The following is a 19,880-nucleotide window of genomic DNA, read 5'->3' on the forward strand; positions in this document are numbered from 1 at the left end:
TATAAACTTACAGTTTTTAAAAGCAGGTCATCAGAGTTCATTTATTTGTTTTTTCTTAGTATGTACCAATGACAAAATGCTTAAGTGAAAAGCAACATTCAAAAAATAACCTGCACATTTTGTTTTGTTTGGGGGCCACACCTGACCATGCTCAGGGATTACTCCTACCTCTGAGCTCAGAAATCACTCCAACAGGCTTAGGGGACCATATGGGATGCCTGGAATTGAACCTAGGTCAATCCTTGGGTTGGCTGAGTGCAAGACAAATGCCCTACTCACTGTGTTATCACTCCGATCCCTAACTTGAATATTTTGCTACATAGTTACCAAATATGTATTTTAATAATAATAAAATAGGTATTTTACTTAAACATTTTGACAAATGAATCAATACTGAGATTTTATTTTCTTTTGTGAATGTATATATGTGTGTGATATGTATATATACATATATATATATATATATATATACAGAGAGAGAGAGAGAGAGAGCAAAAGCAATCAATTAACCAGATTTTCTTTTCTTTTTTTCTTTATTTTGGGATTGGGGAGACACACCCAGTTGCATTCAGGTCTTACTCTTGGCTCTGTGCTCAAGGATCACTCCTGGCAGGCATTGGTGGACCATCTAAGGTCAATCCCATGTTGACTGTATGCAAGGCAAGCATCCTATCTGCTGTACTATAATGGACTATTGCTCTTGTCCCTTTATCATCTTTGCTAATAACTAATGTTACAGTGAAAGTTTCATGTCTAACAAGAATGTTATTTTCTGTCATCTAATTGCAGAAATGATCTGATAATACTTATTTGATATCAATTATCCAATATTTACTAAGGCCTTCTGCAAGACTTTACCATTCCTCAAAGTTGTTTAATCTAATTAGTAAGAGTAGAAATGGACCTTGACATTTAACTATCAGATTAAAAGTCATGCCTATCCATATGTCAGTGAGAAATCAGGGACACAGACAGTAACATATTATAAGAATTTAGAGGCAAAAACTCTTTCGGTGGACTGGGATAGTCAAAGTGGACCACAGAAAAGATAGAATTTTGAAATAATCTCCATAGTGAGACTTGGTATTAGTAATGCTGTTCAATCAATATACATTATCAAAAAGAAGTTGGAAATGCAATTCCAAAACCTAACTGTTCTGCTTTTCAATGTAGAGTCTAAGGAAAGAGGTACATAATGTTTTAAGTTTAAAATGCTTAAAACTATTTCTGGCCTTGGACCAATATCATTAGAAACATTGTGAAGTTAAAACATCATGAAAACACATTTAAACTTTATCCCTAACTGGAAGCACCTTGAACCGTCCTCATTAAACTAGAACTACCAGTCATCCTTCTCTTTCTTCCTCTGAGAAATTGTATGAATTAAAATAGGAAATAAATCTACTTCTTTGCAGAGATAATGGCTCACACTTAAAACAGACCCCAAAAAGAATCTCTCACAAAAGACTAATGTAACCAGTTCATATCTGTAAATATAAATCGTGGAGACTGGAATCCTTAACTGAGAAATTATTTCATTCATGTTATCTTCTAGTTTCAGGCGCCAGCTTTATATAATCATTGGAATTGCTGAAGTCTCCATTTGGTTATTTGCAAAAAAACAAACGGTTGCAAAAGTAGATATAGATGACTATTGGGAAGGAGCCATGTATTTAATGTCCATTCAATGTTTTGGGACTCATCATTGCTTGCTCTTGTTTGGAATGGGAATCATGTTTGTTTAGTGCATCACAGACAAGTTAAAGAGTAGTTTTGTGGTTTGTGTTTTTGTCCATAACATTTTCTGTTTAGATTAAATGACACTATAGCTGAAAATAACATACCCTGATTTTTCCTGATGCATGTAGATCCTCCAAAGTTTAATAGGATATTGCCGAATATTTCTTCCCTTGAGGTTCCTAACCCAAAACAAGGTAGGAGCATGTAAAATCCCTATTGATATAAAACTCCACATGTTTAGAGGGGGAAAATCCCAAATATTTCTTTTAACAGTAAGGAATTAGCATGGATTTAAATTCTAATATTTCTCCTACTATAAAATCTGTCCCAGAAATATTATAGTGAAAGGTATAGGAAAGAGAGAGATGTTATAGAAGTTATTAGTACTTTATTTAATTTGCACTGAATTTAAGTCAAATCCAAAAGAAAGAGTCCTGTTTCCATTAAAATGCACAGTATGAAATTTACTTCTTTTCACTATTTCCTTTCCTCCTAACCCTCAATTATTTATTGAGGCACCACAACTTACAATATTGTTGATGATAGAATTTTATGCATACAGTGTTCTCTATCTACATCTCTCAAGTAAACTGGTACATCAGCTTTATTGAAAGTTGAAGAAAATGCTGTATAGCAGCAACTAACCCTTAGTTTTCTTTCATTGTTTATCCATACACTTAGAGAAATTTCTCTCTTTCCACCACCCTTCTTTCTACCTCTTTTCTGTCTCCCGTATCCCAAACTCTCTCCTTTTCTCTTTCCCTCCACTCTCCCTTTTCTCCTCTTCTAGACCCTCTCTCCTACCTTTCTTTCCACTTTCCCTTCCATTTCTCATATCTCTCTCTTTCCCATCCCTGTATATTTTCTGTAGTGAGAATTTCTCCTTTTTCACCCTTTGAACATATTTATTTCTAGCAGCACTAGGAACTACCTGTTTTCTCTGTCCTTAAAGCAATAATTATTTTTATCTCTAATGTCACAAATAAAAAGAGAGAGCAGTGCGATCACACAGGAAGAACTGAAACTTTTTTTTAAAAAATTGGGCAGTAAAATTCATGATGCAGTGTAATGTTCAATTCATATTAACAGTTAGCCTATAGATATAGTTAGATGTGTAAAATAAAATTTATTTTATTGTAAAATTGTATTCTTTTATTTTCTTCCTTCTTCAAAAAAAGGCACAACATTGGCTTTCACCTTCTTTGGTTATATACAGGATGTTCCTTTTAAACTCTAATGAGTACAGATGGAGAAGGAAATGAGCAAAAGAAGGAACTAGGAAATAGCTACTAAGCAAAACAAAATATATTAACAATTTGTTGAGAAGTCAAATTGGAAGGGCTGCATTTTCAGTCCTTGATCAGAGTGATGAAATTGAGAATGTCCTAGATACATATATTACAAGCAAATAGAATTATCTTAATCATTTGCTCCAAATGATTTTTTCAAGTTTCTGCATACATATGTGGAAGGAGAAAGGCAGATCAAGCTCACCCTATTAGTATAATGCTAGGCGGATTCTGAGAAGGTTTAGTGACTTTATTCCTTGGCAAATTCAATGAGAACATCTTTAGTAAAAATGTTATTCAATATTTCCCAATGAATTTCATAGCTCAACAAATTATACAAGATAGGATCTAAGACTTAAAACTCCTCCACAGTTGAGCTGAACAAGATTATGCATTGTTCAAAACCTGAAACACTCATTTAATTATTTTTCTGTTTTCTGTGAATGTGAAAGGACTAAGAGTTTTTTAGAAATATCTTTAGTGAATGTCAGTTACACTTTTAAGAAGAGATAATGAGCTCAGAAGAATTTATTTGAGTAATAAATATAGTTGAATAAAGTGATTGCACTCGAAATTTTAAATAAGGGTACATGTTCATGCTGAGACCACTGATAGGCAACCATAATTTACCTTGCCAACATCTGCAAAGAACATCAGGCTTTATCCTGTTTATAAACAACTCTTTATAAATAATCAGAAAAGAAATGCCAACTAAATTTAGAAATTTCTGCCATCAACAAATATCACAAAGCTAATAAATTCTGAGATTACATTTTTTAAAAAGTGTATAGCTACATGGTAACTCTGAGACAGGGGTCTATATGTTGCTGAATGGATGACCATAGGTGTTTTGTTATAGTGTCTAATAAATTCAGTAAAAATAATCTAACTGGTTTATAAGAAGTCGTATTGTTACACAGAATGCTGTGAATTGATGCAATGGTATTGCCAACTAACCCAACAATATGACTCCTCTTTTAAGTCAGGACAATAGGGTTTCCTAAAGTCTGTGTTATTGCTAAAAATAATCATTTCATTACTGGAGTCTTAATTTAAATGGTCAGGAGAAATTTTTTGCCTCTGAAAATAAAGCTTCTCAACTTTATTAGAGAGAATGTTAAATGATTTTCTGTCAAATACAAAGATTTCCTTTGTAATTGAAACAAGCTCTGAGGAACAACAGACACAAATATTCTCTTTTAGGGCTACTTTTCAAGTGGGTTGATAATAAGTTATTACAGTTTGAACGTTTCACTATTGTTTCTAATGTGCTGTTCATTCTTTTAAACCTATCCAGTTGCTCCCAAATTAGCTTTGTCAACAGTTTCTTCTGTTCAAGTTGCAAACCACAAGAGAGGTAGGAATTCTTGGATTCATACAGTGATTTCATGGTGTTATGTGTTGTGAAACATTGCACTGTATGAATCTGGAATATCTGTGAAGTGTACCCATCAGCTTCTTGGTGAGGCATGTTGACTGATACAAATCAATGCATTAAATAATACTGAGAATGTCATTGTAAGAAAATATATGCTTCCCTCAGAAATCTGACTGCTACAAAATTGAAAGTGTTTCTACATTTGTTTTCTGTAAGATGAATGTGTGACTAAGATTTATAACAGTTTAGATTCCTGCTTAGAACATGAATGTTAGTGTATCACATTGAAACTCGTTTACATTGGGAAAAAACAGGGAACCAATTTACAGTGAGTTTCAAGGGTTCTTCTCATGACATCATAAAGTCAATATTTCATGATGTTGTCCATGTATATGATTCTTGCATATGAAACATTTGGAATTTGTACTTCCAAACATGGTTTGGATAACATTTTTCAATTGCAAATGAAACTCTGCATTGGGATAAGAATTGATTTTGGCCTCTAAATACCAGTTATACTAACATTCTCTAAATTAAAGGGTGCAGTACCTCATTTGTGACTCATAAATGGCCAATTACAACTGGCATCTGTCATTCACAGAATGAAGTTTTTCAGGAAAAGTAAAGACAACATAAAGACTGTTTATTTCACTGTTTGTCTTTAAATTGTCCTATGTGACAGATGTTTCTTATTACCCACTTTTAAGTATTAGGTATATGTCCTGTTTCTGTTTCTGGTGTTCCCCGCCCCCAATATTACTTGGCTTATAAATAAATAGATGCAGTGACAAAATCTGGATTCTAACCAGTTAATACTAGCCCTAAGTTGTGCCCCTCTTCCTTACTGAATTTTGTCGCATCATTTTTTTAGAATTTAATTAATGTTAAATTGATCTTTCTGATTAGAAAATTGGATATGCCTTGAAGTTTCCTCATAATGAGATTTTACATATGGAACACTGAAGGTGTCTTTTTGACAGGAATACAAATGGCTTTGTAAGTTGGGTAACTGAGTAGGAGCAGAAAAGTCCAAGGAAATAACAGAGAACAAAATATAAATTATTTTCCTGATCTATGATATATGCAAGTCTACACACAGAGAAAAAAATGAAGGTGAAAGGAAATTATTTTGATTTTCACAAAACCATCCATTATATCAAGTACACTGGATTTATAGTGGGCCACTACACCTAGGTTTTAATACTGGTTGTTCAATTCTGTTGAGGTCATAGTATTAAAAGTGTAAATATATTTCTAGAAGCAGAAAATACCAATTCACCAAGAATCAAGTAAAATCCACATTGTCATCAAATAATGTGTATGAAAGATCCTCCAAACTACATAAGGTTTACAGTGGGTTTGAAAACAGGATAAATAAGGACTGTGAAAATGTTCTAGTCTCTTCATTCCCCTGGATGAGGTCCCTCAGGAGTATGTGACTGTTAAAGTAGTGAAGGGAAAATAACTGTTAGCATTCTAATTTCTTCACCTCTGCATAAAGTCTTTTCTTTTCCAAATCCTTTCGTTTAGAGTGACTGAAATGAATTTTTTACCAGCTGTGACTTATTCAAACAATAAGTTTTCCTCCTCTGGAAATAAACAGAAACAAAAGCAACAAGAACTGCCTGCCACCTTCTGAGGGCTTTTTATAATCTCATATTTTCCTAGTTTGAGATAATCATATAATTAGAGATAACGGGGAAGATTCAGAAAGTAGATAACAAAGGGAAATTAAACTCTTTTTCTCTTCCTGACATTGTTTTTCTTCCATTCTCCATTTCTCCAAACTTTGCTTTTGCTGTAATTTCTACCTGCTGAGGTTTGCCCAGTCAGACCTACTCAAACAGAGTTTATAATACTTAGTAAAGCTTTGTTTCTTATCTGGTCAGAAAACCCACTTTGAACTTTTCTTTGAAAACAACCATTTTTGTTCCAGTTCTTACCTAACCAATTAGTAAGTCCCATTTCACCATAGCTGTTTTATATCATGCAATAATATGCCACATGGAGGAAATATACATATTTAGGAGATTTGTGATTACCATAACTTGGAAATTGCAACTGCATCTAATGAGTAGAGAGATGAGGGAGGTAAGAAATAGTCCTGAATATTCCACAATTTGCAGAAGACAATCATTTGGTCCAAAATGTTAATAATGTCAAAGTGAGATACTTGCACAGGACACCACTGGGCTTTGTTCAAGATTATACCTGCCATTTGCCATAAATATATGTTTCCAGAGTTAACTTTACTACACATAAAAATGTGTTTTAGTGAGCTCTATTAACTTTATCTATCCCAAAGTAATAATTTAAATCTCACTGGGGAAACAAAACATGTATAGAGAGATAATATGGTCTACAATGAGACTTGAGATTGAATATATAGAACAGTAGCATATTTTTCAAAATATGTTTTCTCTGCATTCTCAATTAAAATAATCACTCACTGATTTATGTCTTCTTGTAAGAATCATTTTTCTAAGCTGTTTCATAGAATTTGAAAGGCGGGTGAATAAATTAAAACATAACTTTTAGGTGGCTTATTCGATATCCCAAAGGATGGTTCTTCAGGTTTATTATGGGTTTATTGATTCATTCATTCATTTTTGAGTGCGTAGTATATATCAGATGATGTTTTAACTTCTATGATTCCCTATATAAATAGCCAGACACAGCTTTTATTCATGTGTTATTACAGTAACATTGGAGTAAAATGATTTTTATTTTTTTATTTTTCCTGTCTGAAATGATTTAAATGTACTTTCCAGATATTATAAATCCTATTAAAATTTAAATAGAACTAGAAAATTTCTGACTATTATTATTTCTGATAGTCACAGAATTCTCTTTGGGACAAATACTATAAAGAAATGACAAAAGCAGTCCATTTGGATACCCATAAAAATAACAGCAAGTGCAAAGGCCCAGAAAAAGTGCTGGCATGTTTTTTAGTAACTTGCTTTATATAGAAAATAAGAAAAGAATGGTAGCACTGAGAACCCAGGGAAGCTAGGGATTAGATCCATCTAAAAATGAATTTATTTAAACTCTTTTTATTTTAAAGAGAATTACATCAATTCACACATGCAGTGGCATGTCATGACTCAATTTAAGTTTTGGAAAAGTCACTCTAATTGAGAAGACTATCACAAGGCTTTTAAAGCCAAGAGCAATAATCGAGTTAAGGAATGGCAGTGCCATTATCTGAGGATGTGAGTCTGAATGATAGTCTTGAGGTTTGGAATGTATTTGAATGCATATTGAAGATCTGCTAATGTGTTGGTGTGGGGGATAAAGAACTCCAAGAATTCAGAGTTGAGCAGTTTGAGGGATGCAGTTATCATTAACTAAGTAAGATAGGGTCACCTGGGTCAGAAGCAGATTTGGGAAGGTAATCAAAGAGTTGTTTTGAAAGCGTTGGGGTTGAGCTCCCTATTAAATGGAAAAGATATCATGAAATAATTGTGTATATGGTCTGGGCAAAACACACTCTACCTAACAGGAGGGATTAATTCTCAATGGATAAGAGGTTTTTTTGTTTGTTTGTTTGTTTGTTTTTTTGTTTGTTTTTTTTTTTTTGGTTTTTGGGCCACACCCGGCAGTGCTCAGGGGTTACTCCTGGCTGTCTGCTCAGAAATAGCTCCTGGCAGGCACAGGGGACCATATGGGACACCGGGACTCGAACCAACCACCTTTGGTCCTGGATCGGCTGCTTGCAAGGCAAACGCCGCTGTGCTATCTCTCCGGGCCCCGGATAAGAGTTTTTGGAAAGCTTAATATAGAGATGATTTATAAAATCATGAGACTGTAAAACATTCTGCCTTTGGAGTAAGCCTAAAGAGCAAAGAGGTACAAGGATTAAGCTCTAAGCAAAAGAGAGGGGCAGGAAAAGCAATGGTGGGTGGGAAAAGAAGAGGACCAAGAGATTTGGCCTAGAAGACCCCTCTTCATAAAGGATCAACAGATAGTCCCAGAGATCCCATTGCAGAGAATAGTCACAAAGATACAGTAGGCACCAGGGTGTCAGCATAGCAAAGTGGAGAGAGTTTAGTAGGTAAAAAAAAGTTTAGGGAACTGTGATTGAGGAATGAGGGTATATGAACAAAAGAGATGAAAAGTGTCCTCTGGCAAACAACAGATTTTGGAAGAAGGGAAAGGAGAATATGGTAGATCAGTGAATTTGAAAGTCAACAATACTTGAATTGTCAATATCACTCCTTTAGTGTCTATATAACACAACTTAAACAACACTAATGATGGATTCTGTGTCTATTTGGAAAGATTAGATACTAAAGAGTCACAAGTTAATGGGATATTGAAAAAATAATATAGTAACATAATAATCATATTTGAAATGCTTTATATAGAGAGCCCGCATCCTTTTAAATTACTTTCAAATATTGTCTTCTCATTTTATTTTAATTCATCACAGAAGAGAAGTTTATTAAAGTCTCAGGAATCTTAGAAACTTAAGTATCAAGTTACTATTAGCTGCTTTCTAGAGGCTAATATAATACTTTGCAAATTTTACTATCTTCTTCTGAAATAAATTTGTGGTACAATGGGTTCTATTAAGTATGATTTCCTATTTAATTCTATAATTACTTATATATTCATGTATTTGGGGGGACATGGTGTTTTTTGGGGGGCTACATCTGGTGCCGCTTAGGGGTTAGTCCTGGCTATGTGCTCAGAAATAGCTCCTGGCTTGGGGACCATATGGGAATGTGGGGGAAGGAACTCAGGTTTGTTTTTGCAAGGCAAATGCCCTTCTACTGCGCTATCGCTCCGGCCCCTATATTTATGTATTTATATAATTAAATTATTTCAATATCCAACAAAATTAGTAGAGTGATTTTGATCGAGTTAGCAATAAAAATGGCATAATAGTCATTAGGTTGAGAGAGTAAGTTACAGTATCACATTTGTCATATCAGTATAGAAATTGTTGAACTTCATTATTTGCATATATGTATGTATATGTATGTGTTTTATTCTTGTATAAAACTTCGTTGGATGGAATTCAACTTATCATTCTGACTTTTGGAAAGATTTTATGGAGTCCTTCATAACAAACATTATTAGATTTACCAAGCCTTTCAGTGCTTTTCCAACTTGATAACTTTACATATTCTATTTAACCCAAAATGCTCTTTTCTAATTTAAAAGTAAATCAAACCCTACCTACCCTCACAGAAGTGCTTCAGTGTTTAGAATTGCAATCATTTAGATTTATTTTTCTTTGGTAATATGAATGACTTCTTAAATTGCCTTGCAATAATTTACTGCTTTAAATTTTTGTTTCTTTGTTTTGTTTTCGGAAGGTCAAACCCTGCAGCACTCAGGGGTTACTCCTAGCTCTTCGCTCAGAAATCGCTCCTGGCATGCTTTGGGGACCATATGGGATGCAGGGATTCGAACTACCGTCCTTCTGCATGAAAGGCAAATGCCCTACCTCCATGCATCTCTTCAGCCCCTAATTTACTGCTTTGTTTAACTGGCACATACTATTTCGTTTTCTAGTTATCTGAATATATTCGTCAAGCCTCTTAACAAAAATATTTGGTGGGAGTAGACCTGTTATTGTTCAGGGATTACTCTTGGCTTTTTTGTTTAGGGATCAGCACTCTTTGTGGCGTCAGGGGGAACAATATGGGGTGCCAGAAATTGAATAGGGATTGATTGTATGCAAGGCAAGCTTCTGCTTTTATACTAACTCCAGGCTCAACCCAACACAAAAGACTTTTATAAAATTAAAAAAAATTAGGATGACTCTAAAAATTGCTTTTATAGAACACTCTGGATTAATCAAATTAGATATACTGAGAACTAACTAGACTGGATATAAAATATGATCATCATTAAGGGGTCTCTTATAGAGGAGGGAAAGTTTAATAGCAGGCTGTTAGTGCTCATTGTTCCTGAATTCCAGTGCTGGTATGAAGTTTTTGGAAAATAATTTAGTTTGAAAACTTGGATTTTTTTTTTTTGCCTTTTTTCTTTCTTACTTTTGAATTATACCTGGTGATGCTCAGGGGTTACTCCTGGCTCTGCACTTAGAAATGGCTCCTGGCAGACCAGGAGACCATATAGAATGCCAGGGATCGATCCTGGGTAGTCCTGATTGCCTGCATGCAAGGGAAATACCCTACCAGCTGTATTATCGCTCCAACCTCTGGAAACTTGAATTTCTTTCTTGCAACTACTACTCTGGAATTTCTTGAGAGCAGACAGATTCGCCTAGTTTTAAGCTCTCAATCAAGGAATGTCCTAGAAGACTTTTAGGCTTCTTAGGGAATCAGAAATACAGAAGGTAAATTTTGGGTAGATGTATTATATTAGAGCGTTCCATTTTATTTTCTAAAAATATTTAGTCATGTGATTTTTAATTCTATTATTGTTCTTGTTATTCATTAGATATGCCTTAAATATTCACGCTATGCAGGTATTTTCTTTTTGGTTATTTTGTCTGGGTGTCACACTGGGCAGTGCTCAGGGCTTACACCTGGTTCTGTGTACTGTTAGCTACGGGGATCATATGAGATGCCATACATTGAACATGGGTCAACCTCTTGCAAAGAAAATTCCCCACTCATAGTACTATCATTCTGGCCCCACTGAAACTTTTTTCTTACTCCATTTTCCACATTGGAGTTTTGAAACTTTCTTTTCACAGAGTTCTCTCTTTCTCCCCTGTTTCGTCTACATGAAAACTTTATCCCACACTGCCAGGTTTCATATAATGTAGCTAGCCACTCATAGAAGATGTGATTCACCTTTAGGAAACTCTTCTCTCTCTTTTAAGCATTTTTCCTCAACCTCTACTGTGATTTCTACTCTGCTTCTGTCTAGAAGTACAATGATCTTTGCCTTCTACTTTAGTAACTGGGTCTCTACTAAAAAAAAAAAAAAAAAAAAAAAACCTATCTAGCAAGTAGTAGGTAAGTAGAAGCATATAATAAAGCAAAGAAATAGCTAGTCATCCTCATTCTTTCTTACTAATTTTGATAATGTTTATTCACTTTCACTATGATTGTGCTCTACCTCTAATATTTTATTGTCAGCCAGGAAAGAAACCTGGCATTTCACATAGTAAGTGACACATAGGCAATCATCTCATAAAATATTGAATAGATAAGTGCATGAAGAAACTCACAATGTGACTGTTGGACTTACTAGTAGGATAATAAAAGGAAGATGTTATTAAAGGAATATTTTGAGCAGACAAGATGTATGCTATCATAGTTGAGCTTTTTTTTTATTATAAATGTCAAACTCATACTTATATTTGATAAAAATAAAATAGGTTCCCCATTTAGTTATATCACACTTGTCTTTTCTATCTGATTTGCTCATCACTGCTACTAAGAGAGGTTTGTACTCAACATTATTTAAATGAATAAACTTGCACTTCTTTCTTTGGTCACAATGAAATAGGAACAATAGCTGGTCACCCATCACCTCTCTCCATCTGTTCAGCCTTCTTTGCTCAATTTCCTTGTCTAGTTTTTATCATCATCATCCTTAAATATAAGAGCTACTTCCAATATTTGGAATAGATTAAAGTAAATAAATATGAGCACACGGAAAACTACCTAACCCTTTCTGTGTAGTATACATAGCTTGAAATATCAAAAAGAAGACCATTTTAAGAACTATTTTTAATCTAAACATTTTTCTTACAAATAAAAATGTAAATTTTATAAAAGGATTATAAAAGTCACTTTCTTATTTGGGGGAAATAAAGTCAATGTTTCTATTAAAATTGAAATTTTGTGACCCCTTAACTGATTTATCTTGAAATAAACGACAAAGGAGTCATAAGTGATGGCAGAGATAGGTCCTAGATAATAACATATTTTAGTCTCTCTTTTTATGATTACAAATATGAAGAGAAATGGGAGAAGTGATGCCAGGACAGTCAAATTCTCAGAGTGCAAAAATTAGACTTTTGCATCAATAGAAATTGAGCCTTCCCAAATCTTAAAAGGCGTACACCTGCGAATGCTTCCTTCTGTTCATCTTGGCTGTCAAGAAATAATATTCAGTCATGTTCTGAATGCCCAACCTTTCTCTCCTGCTTGAAACAAATGCTACTTCCATGCCAATCACAACCATCTGTTATTGCCATTTGTCATGTCGAATCACATATATGTCTTGCCATTCTTCCATCTCTTCCCCATTTGTCATTTCGCTCAAGCATGTAGTATGCTATTATTCAGCTACTGTATACACTTGGTATACATTTCTGTTCTTCCTTGCAAGATTGTGAATGCTTCGGCCACTCCAATCGATGCAGTTATATCGATCTGCTCAATACAGTCATTTGCGTGAGCTGTAAACACAACACTAGAGGGCAGCACTGTGAGTTATGCAGGCTGGGCTACTTCAGAAATGCTTCTGCACAGCTGGACGATGAGAATGTATGCATAGGTCAGTTATTTATCATTTCAGCTATTATTATGTGCCTTTTGAGCTATGGGTAGCTACTCAGGGTGGAGAGGCTGGTAATTTTGCACGACTGCTGAGCCATATGGAACCTTTGCAATGGAGAAAACATCCTTGGGGTAAACTTAAAAAATTGATTGTTGATGGTTGAAATCATAGTTGGGGGAATATTTTTTAAATCCTTTTGTTATTATTGATTTCAAAATGATTACCTGAAAAATCATGTTTAGGAAATGGAGAATTTTTATTCTCTCTTTCATCGCCTTTGTTTATGTTTGGGTTTTGTTGGGTGATTTTTTTTTTTTTGGTTTATTTTTGCATGAAGTCTTAAAATCTGGTCATTTAAAGCCTTAAATTGTACATTAGCTTTCAAATGGAAACCGAGATTGAATTATATTTGTGAAAGTACAACACAAATGATGGTATAAATTGGTGTTCTGCAAATATTGATTTATATATTGCAATCTGGACTTGAAGGCCACTAGCAACTTATACTGTGGGACTTTGGCTGTTTTTCCATGTAATAGTAATGAAATTCCATTTGTCAAATTTTATTTTGTAACCCCATAGAGGAAAATTATCTTATCAAAGCTGTTCTAGAAAATTAATTCTACCCTCTTCCAAGGTACTTGAGCCCTGAAAAATGAATTATTTAAGGTCTCTTGGAACCCTGCCCCCATTCTCTATAACCATTGTTCATTCCAACTAGAGAGAATCAAACGGCTTCCCCAACTTATATTCTCTTGCATATTGAATAGTAAAACTCACATTTAATAAATAACTTTATGCTTTAATAAAAAACAATAAATGGAATTTCTATCATTCATTTTTGAGAAATTAATTTACCCCAAATGGTGAAGTATACATACATATACATATATATTACTCAAGTATAAACTCTATAAGAAATGTATTTTTAAGTAACCAAATTTTAAAGTAGACCATTTTACAGAGACTAAATAAAATGAGTGATTAAAAAATGACAGGCAATTTTTTCATCCCAATATATTAAATTCCAATCAGTTCTATGATCGATGTTATAATTGGATTATAAAGATTCTTTTGAGTTGACAAATGCCATGTAAAGTAGCTGTGCAATTTGGTTTAAATTCATTTGGGCCAAGTATGCATAGTCTATTGTTTATATATAGTATGTTCTATTTTTCAAAGTGCTTGCTTATTTATTTGTAAATTATTAGAAAAATTTCTGGACTTAAAGCCTGAAGAGCTGGATTCACGTTTCAGTTTACTTACTAATAGCTGTGTGTTTAGGTAAGTCTTTGAGCCTCCAAGTCAAAACAGGATCATGCGGGATGCACAGAAAACATATGATTTATTCTGAAATAACTTGAAAATCTTTTTTTAAAACTTAATTTTTATTAACGAAAGTATTGGGTAAGTATTCCACTGATAGTTTTCCTTGTTTTTTTTTTTGTTGAGAAAAAATGAGACAAATAATCTAAATTTGATATTTTTAGCAAAGATTTTGCTGATTTCAAATATTGAACACACTCAATAAACAAAGTTAAACATGCTTTGCTATTAGTTATCACATACTGAACATTCATATATAGTATACATAAAATATGAAAGACATCAACAATTCTACTATGAGCTAATGAAGAACAGTACAATCACCTTCATAGTATCTTAGCACATTTGGTTGCAATGGTTTAAAGGATATTAACAATTCTAAAAGACCTGTAATTTCATTTTTTGGTCTGGATTTTGAATGACAGTAGGTCTCATTTGTAAATATATATAAATATCATATAATAAATATGGGAATGGTGGAAAAGATAAAATAAATAATAGCACCAGAATAACACCTTGTATTGTACATGGTACATATATGTTTTATCAATATTAGCATTATTTTTAATATAATTTAAACATCTTAAGATATTTTACTCAATTTTGTGAGTAATTTCATATCCTAATTTCTTTTACTAAGGGTAAAAGTGACTAAGGGAGTGTATTCTAGTCTTATAAAATTTCACCTTTTTTTTAGTCCTAAAGCTATAAATTGTATTCTTCAGGGCCAGAGCAATAGTTTTGGGCTGATGGCACCTGCTTTGCAAGTGACTGACTGAGCTCAATTCCTGGAACTGCCCAGGAGTAAATCCTAAGCACAATCTAGGAAGAGTTCCTGATCACCTCTGGGTCTGACTCAACCCCAACCCCAACCCTACAACAACAGAACAAAAAAAATAATAATAATAAAAATAATCTTTAAATGTCTAAAATCAATTTTGTATTCTTTCTTCAATTTCTATTTATGTCGTAACATCACGTTTAATTATCCACAGAGAAGTAAGCTATCATTTTCAGCTTTTGACTTTAAAATTACTTAAACTCCTGATGAAATAGGGAAAACTCAGCATTTTTTTTTAATTTCAACTTAAAATATATTAAGTTGTTTCTAAAGCAGCAAACTTTATTTTAAAATGACAAATGTAAGGGTATTTCTTTAAACAAACCTATTTCTACTTAGGGTTTTATATAACTCTGACCAAATAAATAGTAATACAAAAGTGCATCTTTTTTACTCATTAAAATTAGCTAGACTAGGGGCCGGAGCAATAGCGCAGAGGTGGGATGTTTGCCTACACTGCTAACCCAGGATGGACCTTGGTTTGATCCCTGGTGTCCCATATGGTTCTCCAAGCCAGGAGCGATTTCTGAGTCCATAGCCAGGTGTAACCCCTGAGTGTCACAGGGTGTAGCCCAAAAAACAAACAAAAAAAAAAAAATTACTTAGGCTAAAGCCCTCTACCTTTGTCCTTTTACTATGGGTAAATTTGCTTTAAAGTATGAACTAAAGACTTGTACATTACTCAGAAGACTGGAAATATTGCTTTGCCTGCAAGAAGACAGGTTCAAATCCTAACATGGTGTGATTCCAAACATTGCCATGTCCAAAAAAAATTTAAAAGCAAAAATTTAAACAAATTAAAAAATAAATAAAAATTTTGAAAATAAATGAAAAATCTGGCTAACTAGTTTATGGTATGGTGTTTTTTGATCCTTGGTCTCTGTACGTACACTTGAAGCAACAATTTCCTACCAGTACCTTGCTTTCCACTTTCCCACTTGAATGACCTAGGATAGAGACACCAAGGTCACACACAGCTACACTTTGGTCTGAGGATCAGTGGAACTCTGTGATTCTATTACAGAGAGTTTTGTTTGGTTTTGTTTCCTAAGGGGCAGCTTAAACCTATTCACTGTTTTCCACAATTCAGGTCTTAGAAGGGTTTGAAGCATGACTGAGAATTACATTTTAAGCAGATACATGATAAGTAAATGAGGGTAAATTTTAAAACCACTTTGTATACACAAGCAATAATGAAAATGAATGGATATTTCTCCAAGTCACTTTCACAGAATTAGGCACTAATTTCAGAAAAATACTGAATTTCATCTAAGTTGTCTCTAAATTAAAAAAAAGAGAAGTACCTTTTTTTTTTCAATGTCTGGCCATCAAGACCATCATCCTGAATCTGGGTGTTATTTATATCATTGCTCATATCTACAGCATATGGTTTTAACAAGATATAAATTCTGTGTTGAAACAGAGATCTTGGACTGCTTGCATCATTTTATATTATGGAAAATATAAAATGCAGGCTGTTTCATATCGCCAATGGATTGCTGCTTTGTGATTACCAGTGAATTTACCCATTTCCACATAATTTCCTAACATAACCATGTCTCCAAAGATGCATGTAATCACCCTGTATGCTGTAGCAATTACATGAAAATGACATCCTTGCATGCTTCTGTTTCATGTAAACTCAAGCATTAAGCAGGAAGCTAGAGCATACATGGTTCATGACCTTCAGTAATCACTGCTAATAATCCCTGATAACTAGTTTGACATCGACATGAAACAGGGCTCACAGTCGCTACATAAGTGTATCTCAAATTAAGAATTTTTGTTTCCCTGGAATCCAGAGATCAGAATAATCAAAGGTTTCTTCTATAGAGCAAAATAAGCACAGTCATTCCTAATACCTCTAAATCAATTGTAAAATAGTTTTTAAACAGATGCAATGTAAAATTAAAAATAAGAACAGAATAACAATTTGTCTCAGCAATAAAGTACTTGCCTTCAATGAGTGAGGATCTATACCGAGTTCCTGATACTCCACCCAAAAATTAATAATAAGGTTCTTAAACTATGTTTCTTTATATAACAACTCTGCTTCTATTTTCTGTTTTGTGTAATAGAACAAAATTCTCTGAGGATATCATTAATAACACACATCTCCTCTTGACAAAAGTTCCATAATCTTTTTTATTTTCAACCTAAATAATTTGCACATAAGTTTATACAGAATACATTCTGGTTGCTTGTTTTCATGTTGCTGGACTAACAATACACAGACAGCTTCATACTAATTTACTTTCAAGGCCTACTTGACTAAAGTAGAATGTGAATTCATTTAGGTCAGATCTAATTTTACTTTCTGGCTTATAAAATATTGGTAACTCATTGCTGGCTTATAGTTTTAGCAGTAAGAAAGGTATTATAGTATTTATATAGGTATATACATGCATGTGTTTATAAATAGTTGTAAAACCACAGCAATTTTTATTTAAATGTTAAACATTCCACATACATATTAAAATGTAAAATACAAATTATAAATAAACTCTAGGCATTGGGTGCAGACCAATTCAGATACTAGAATATTTTAGCGTTGGCTTATTTTTATCTTTATCTATATATGCCACTGTTAGTGTTAGTCATAAAAAGGCTGAACTCAAACATTGACTTAACAGAAATAAATAATACTGCTAAGACAATCATATTCTTTGAAGAAATTATTTTCTGAAGGCATTAAAACCAAATCTATGTCCCCCTAGAACTATTTGTCCTGATATTAAATTTTAAATTTGTTATTAAACTAAAGGTCCTTTTGGTTAGTTAATTGGTTGAGATAATGTATTCTTTAACAAGAAAATATCTATTTATTGGTTTTTAACAAGAAAATATCTATTAGAACCATTTTCTAAAAAAGAAAAAAAGAAGAGGCACAAAGTCATTATCCAAAATATTTTATAGGCGTAATAAGGAAAAAAATGTTGACCTACATATTTCAATAGCTAAAAGGCTACTGTATTTTATCACATGATTAACATGGCTTGATGAATATTTTTTCTTTCTGCACAAGGCGGTATGTCACCATTATGTTAAGCTGTTTTTCAAAAGGTTATAAACCAATTTTTGTATGGATGAAAACAGGATAGAACCATTATGCCATGAATTATTATTTCCCTTCAAAATAATGGAAACTTACACCATTCAATTTGTGGCTCAACCTTTAAACAAAATAAACCTTATGAAGTAAAATATTCTATACCAGAATGTATTAAAAAAGGATTGAGAAAATACCTGCTTACTTTTTATTTCACAAAATTGCATTGTCTTGTTAGCAGTGAAAAACATTTGTCTCAAATTATGCTTTTGTTGAATTTGAGATTTCAAAATTTATTGTTCTTCCAAGATTGCTAATATAATTTGTATAAAGTCTAATATAGATAACAGATATAATATCTAAAATTTTATCAACAAACTATGTATATATTTGTGTTGTCCTAAATTTTAAAGGAGTCTTTGAATGAACAGTGTATTCATATTACATTTTTAAATGTTCAGCAGTTTTCAAATATTGAATGTAACAGATAAGCCCATTTGAATAATTTAAAACATATTTTACACTGATGGCATATTGATTTATTCTTGATATACAAACTTCTCATGGCATTCATTAAACCATTCTGAAAATGCCCTAACAAATGGAATCTTCATTACAATCTGTTAGCAGTAAAGAGCATGATGCTATTATATCCTTGGAAGTTTTCTGTTGATTACCTTTCATATCATAAAATGATATTATAGAAGATTGAGCAAATAAATGAATGAAACTACACTTGCCATTTGCCAAAGTATTTTATTAGTAAACATTTTTCTTTAAGTAAGTGATGCATTTAAGTAAATTGACGCTCCTGTGTTGATAACCTTTCAAAGCTATGCGGATTTGTCTCCAGCCTATGTATTGTCTTGTTTCTACAGAGTGTTATTGTAACCCTTTGGGTTCAGTCCATGATCGTTGTAATGGCTCAGGATTTTGTGAGTGTAAGACTGGAACAACAGGGCCTAAGTGTGATGAGTGTCTGCCGGGAAATTCCTGGCACGACGGCTGTCAACGTAAGTAACTCTGGGAGCTGCCCTCTGCCTGCTGCCGCATGGCTAATTCTGCTTGTGTAGGCTGGTGTGTGCAGCTTCTCAGAGCAGAAAAAAAGCCCCCAAACAGCTGACAAGCTTTAAAAAACTACTTAATACCCTAGCCTGTGTATAGGAGCGGGAACCATCCATCAGCTCTCCAACTGGCTTCTTTGAAGCCCATCTCCATCCCACCGGATGGAGGGAACAACTTAAATTGAAATATTGTAAGCAGATCCGTGTACCTGGCCAAACCATAAATTAAGCAGCACAATAGGGACATCATATGGAAATCCTCCCTGCAAAATTCAGGGTGATCGGTATGTGGTTCATATATTTCTTGAACTGAAAACTACCCTAGAGCTCCAGAGTTCATAAATTAAATGATATCTACATAACTTATTACCATCCTTGCCATCATATTTATTCCTGAATGTTAACAAAAAAAAAAAAAACCAAAGATAATAAATCTAAGGGATATTTAAATGCCAGGGTAAAGTAAATGACAAAAATCAATATTGATTTTAAGCCTCTGAGGTTAGGCACCATGCAGTGAGCTCTAGATAGGTGCCATTTGGTTCAGCCTCATTTCTCTGAGGGTTATCAGACCTTTTTAAAAGCTTGTCAGGGCAGAAGGATGTCAGTGTATTCAGGGAACAAAAATTTAAAAATCTAAGCAGAGGTTTTTCTCTTGTCGTTCATAACCTTTTCTGTTTTTTAATTCTGTGCTAATTTTCCATTCTGTCTATACACAGTCAACTTACTAATATTGAGACACAATGCAAATCCT

General features: G+C 33.5%; 1 protein-coding gene across 5 annotated transcripts in view; it reads left to right on the forward strand.

Annotated features, from left to right (window-relative positions):
* NTNG1 (netrin G1) overlaps nucleotides 1-19,880 on the forward strand; it is a 396,206-nt gene that overhangs the window by 322,821 nt on the left and 53,505 nt on the right. Inside the window, exons 5-6 of one of the 5 annotated variants that reach the window (XM_049765717.1) lie at nucleotides 1,869-1,934; nucleotides 4,327-4,386. The exons of 1 other annotated variant lie outside the window; for it this stretch is intronic. In XM_049765717.1, coding sequence (XP_049621674.1) covers nucleotides 1,869-1,934; nucleotides 4,327-4,386 — 126 coding nt within the window. Of the gene's footprint in view, nucleotides 1-1,868; nucleotides 1,935-4,326; nucleotides 4,387-12,675; nucleotides 12,844-18,940; nucleotides 19,076-19,880 lie in introns of all 5 variants that reach the window. 3 more of the 5 variants (XM_049765720.1, XM_049765716.1, XM_049765718.1) reach the window with 3 other exon arrangements.

This window comes from Suncus etruscus, chromosome 19 (genome assembly GCF_024139225.1).
Source record: "Suncus etruscus isolate mSunEtr1 chromosome 19, mSunEtr1.pri.cur, whole genome shotgun sequence".
Lineage (NCBI taxonomy): Eukaryota > Metazoa > Chordata > Mammalia > Eulipotyphla > Soricidae > Suncus > Suncus etruscus.